Here is a 3,725-nt window from a genome sequence, read left to right as displayed (position 1 = left end):
TTTATTATTTTAACATTTTGGGAGGAGTAAAATTTACATATGTGGTTTCAGCAACCAGATGCATTTACACTTGTCCAGTTTCGTCTGGAATGCGGCCCAGACCACCTCCTGGAGTTTTGGATTGTATGTCTTGTATGTCTTGCAGTTTCGAATCTCTCTTCATTGTTGTTAATTATTTTATTCTAGTGGTTTCTTGCCATGGCAACTATTGATGCTCACAATCATTGCTTGTCACTGAATAAAGAAATAAATACATGCATGCACCTATTTGAAATTAGGTCGAGTTGTAAGTATAATCAAATTGTCTGTACAAATCATTTCAACACTTTTTTATATATAAATATTGTCTAGTTGAATCTCATTTAACTTAAAATTAAGTGGAAATTAGTAAATTATCATGAGTTAAAGTAATGGAAAAAACATGCTGACTTATTGATCATATCATATTTTACAGCGTATCATGTAATATTTTATCATTTATAATGCAACTTGCTTGCGTTTCATAGCATCAGTAAAGATGCTGCTCCACACATCTAGTGGTGAGAAATATTAGCATTCCAAACATTATGTGTGAATTAATATTAAGAACTGTATTTAATGTATGGACTTAGCAGTCCTCTGACACTTTATGAAGTTATATTAGGCCACACCTAATATTACACCTACACCTGATACAAGTTAACGAATATTTTTCGTCAATGAAATTAACACTGGGTGGACCTTACTGAAGATCCAATCATTTTCAGTTTTCACATACAACTTTATTGTGGTCAACATTAAGGAACAGAGAATATTTGAGACTGTAAATGAAGAGCATCAAAGCAAATAATCAAATATATGCATATTTCTTTGAATAATTTACTTCAAAGTCAACATTTCTTCTCTGTTTTCTGGTGTTTGTATGAACACATTGACTTGGCACAGCTTCCTTCCGCGTCACATCCTTTTTATGCGGTTCAGACCACAGCAGCGTCATGTCAGAAAACCCTCGTTCCACCAAAGCAGACTGAAGCTGAAATGAGCAGATATTTTAAAACTGGATTCAATGTGATTTGGTTTCAGATTTCTGTATGTTTCCCTCTCTCACCTGTGACAGGAGCTGGAGGTTCAGACAGACTCAAACTTCAGTTTCATCTTCACAGGAGTCTTCTTGGAAAAAAGGATCTAAAAGGGCACATGAGCGTAAACATAGAAAGGAAAAGAAAACGCTAAATGCAAATAATAAAAACATAAAATGCATTGTGACCACAATATCTACAGCAATTTGGTGCAAATGCATCTGTCACTTAAGATTAAACGGATGCAGTGAGAGTTTGTGTAGTGATCCTCAAAAATCATGAACAAAACTATGCCAATTAAAAAAACAAACAAAAAAAACACCTAGATGACATTAAATACAGGTTCACTGGACATGGACATGGTTTAATGTCAAACACAAATGCATTTTATGTAATTTAATTTGCCAAATTTCAACTATTGTGAAGCCGTTATTGGTTTCCTAAAGCACTAAATCTGCTTGTTTGATCCCACCTTCTCCATAGACCTCCACCTCACACAGAGTAAGATACTTTGAATCTCCAGGAATTAACAGATTCACATATTGACCCTCCAAATCGTTACATGTGTAGGTGGAGGAAACACCAGCTGAAATGCTAGAAATCACAGCACATCTAAAGAGAGACAGAGAAAACCTAATTTAGACTTCTAGTCTTTCTTCATATATGATTTCAGGGATTAATTATGGATTTTAAGCCACTGAAAGAGGATCTCACGTGGGATTGTTGTTGCCGTTGTTCTCCAAAGAGTTTCCAATGCGAATCTCCGCTCCGTTTATTCGTTCTGGACAGCAGTCTAGTCTGTTTGTGATGACGACTCTATTAACTCTGTACACAGAACTCAGATCCACTCTCCACCATGGGTTAGTCTGATTACCGGTTGAGGAACACGATGACCACGACTTTCTGAAACCAGGATTGAAATCAATGGCCTGTTCAGCAGACCAGAGGCCATAGGTTGATGACTGTGTGGCGTTTTTTCCTGTTGCCAAATTACCTGGAAGATGTCATAGTGTCAAGAAATGGTTTTAATCAGCATATTTTATATTTGTATCAGGACTGACGGCAGCTGCAGTGACGTGTTGACTTTACCATTTGGTGATTGGCTCTTTTATTTAGAAGCAGTGTTGCCAGATTGGAAATGTCCAAGTATCGTACCAGAAGCTCAAAATTATCGTATTTGGAAGAAAATGATCGTATACGAGTCAAACGTACATATTACAGCTATTTATCTAAACCAACAACCTTTTGACATGACCTGCAAATTACCACAATAGATTTAGCGCATTTAGAGTGTCTGTAATGAGCCAATTTCGTGTATGAATATAGAAGCCCTATGACTACAACTACCATCATTTGAATTGTCATAAAATTATGAAATTATCGTACATTATGGGATTTTTTTCATTATTGATCATACATCGATCGTACAGAGGTCAAAATTATCGTACAAATATGATAATTATCATACGTCTGGCAACACTTTTTAGAAGGCAGGACTCATTCCACCAAAATGTGCATTTTGCTTGCTCCCACTCATTATAATATTTGAGCAAGGTCTGGATATGCGGCATCCAGCCCCAGTGGAGCTGGATGAGTCAGAGAGAACCAGAGGGGACTGTGCGATATCATATGAGTTGCAACAGGTCCACCTGAGCCTTGCCAAACACTATCAATATCTGCTTCACCACCTCGGGGTGAAGCATCCATTCCCCGGGCCTCGGCCCCTGCCTCGACAGGATGTCTGCTCCCATACTGAGATGCCCAGGAATATGAACTGCTCTCAGCGAGCGGAGTTTGCACTGGGACCACACAAGTATCTGGTGTGCTAGCTTGTACAAAGGGCGCGAACGCAGAACTCCCTTGTCGTTGATGTAAGAGACCACCGCCTCTTACTCTCGCGACTGAGGTGAGGATCGACTCGATCCGAGCTGGAGACATACGTGCCTATGTAACGGAGGCCAGCGAGTGAGTGCTGTGATAAGTGGTTCTCTGTACTGGAGAATTCTGTATGACGGTCCGCAGACCCGCCTTCTGCTAGAAGCCTTTGGCCTGGGAGCGCCACTCTGACTCTAGATTCTGCAGAGTACGAGAAGTGAGGCCCTAAAAGAGTCGCTCCTGTGTTTTTGTTGCTCAATGTATGATTGTATAAATGTATTTAATATGATTGACTCTTTCTTGTACAACACAATGCATATTTTAAAATTGGATATTTCCTCCAACTTTATGCAACACATGAAGTGTTGCACTATTATTTATTTATTTATTTATTTTGCAGCTAAGCAAATGTGAAATGATTTGTCATGACAGTGAAGTGTTATTATTACACATAGAAAATAAAGTTTGCTGTTTTTATCCCTCTTGCCGCTTCAGAGAGAAACGGTGTAACTGAATGTGGTAACCATTTTATTTATCTTTTCTGGAACACTGTTGTATTTGATTGTAGGTGGTGGTAGTTCATTTTTTCAACAACTAATTTAAGTGAACTTAAAACAATATTCACATAAATCCATTATAATAAATGTCCTATTTAGCTACATGTGCCATTCAGCAAGTAGGAAATATACAGAAATTGAATAAAGTTATCAAACACTAAATTCCAAATTAAATATTCATGCATCCTAAAACGCTAAAACGGTTATTGGTTTGCTCTTTGTTTCTTTTGTTCTT

General features: G+C 37.8%; 1 protein-coding gene across 1 annotated transcript; it reads right to left on the bottom strand.

The window, feature by feature from the left end:
* Nucleotides 1-850: 850 nt before the first annotated feature.
* LOC107691401 (fucolectin-5-like) lies at nt 851-2,122 on the bottom strand. The gene is made up of 5 exons (XM_016489974.1): nt 2,053-2,122; nt 1,773-1,961; nt 1,531-1,670; nt 1,088-1,164; nt 851-1,012 (listed from the first exon to the last, which is right to left on the bottom strand). Exons 1-4 carry the CDS (start codon nt 2,064-2,066, stop codon nt 1,118-1,120), a joined length of 390 nt encoding a protein of 129 aa, XP_016345460.1. The 5' UTR covers nt 2,067-2,122; the 3' UTR covers nt 851-1,012; nt 1,088-1,117.
* Between the last annotated feature and the right edge of the window lie 1,603 nt (nt 2,123-3,725).

The sequence above is a fragment of the Sinocyclocheilus anshuiensis genome, unplaced genomic scaffold (genome assembly GCF_001515605.1).
Source record: "Sinocyclocheilus anshuiensis isolate Anshui unplaced genomic scaffold, SAMN03320099.WGS_v1.1 scaffold650, whole genome shotgun sequence".
NCBI lineage: Eukaryota > Metazoa > Chordata > Actinopteri > Cypriniformes > Cyprinidae > Sinocyclocheilus > Sinocyclocheilus anshuiensis.
The sequence above is the reverse complement of the archived record's forward strand: the minus strand, read 5'-3'. Positions and strand labels throughout refer to the sequence as shown.

What these genes read in the sequence shown, in the direction of transcription:
- LOC107691401 (XM_016489974.1), bottom strand. An exon ending in AACGGCAACAACAATCCCAC is followed by an intron (nt 1,671 to 1,772) that starts GTGAGATCCTCT and finishes GTCTCTCTTTAG; the next exon opens with ATGTGCTGTGATTTCTAGCA. An exon ending in GGTGGAGGTCTATGGAGAAG is followed by an intron (nt 1,165 to 1,530) that starts GTGGGATCAAAC and finishes GTGCCCTTTTAG; the next exon opens with ATCCTTTTTTCCAAGAAGAC.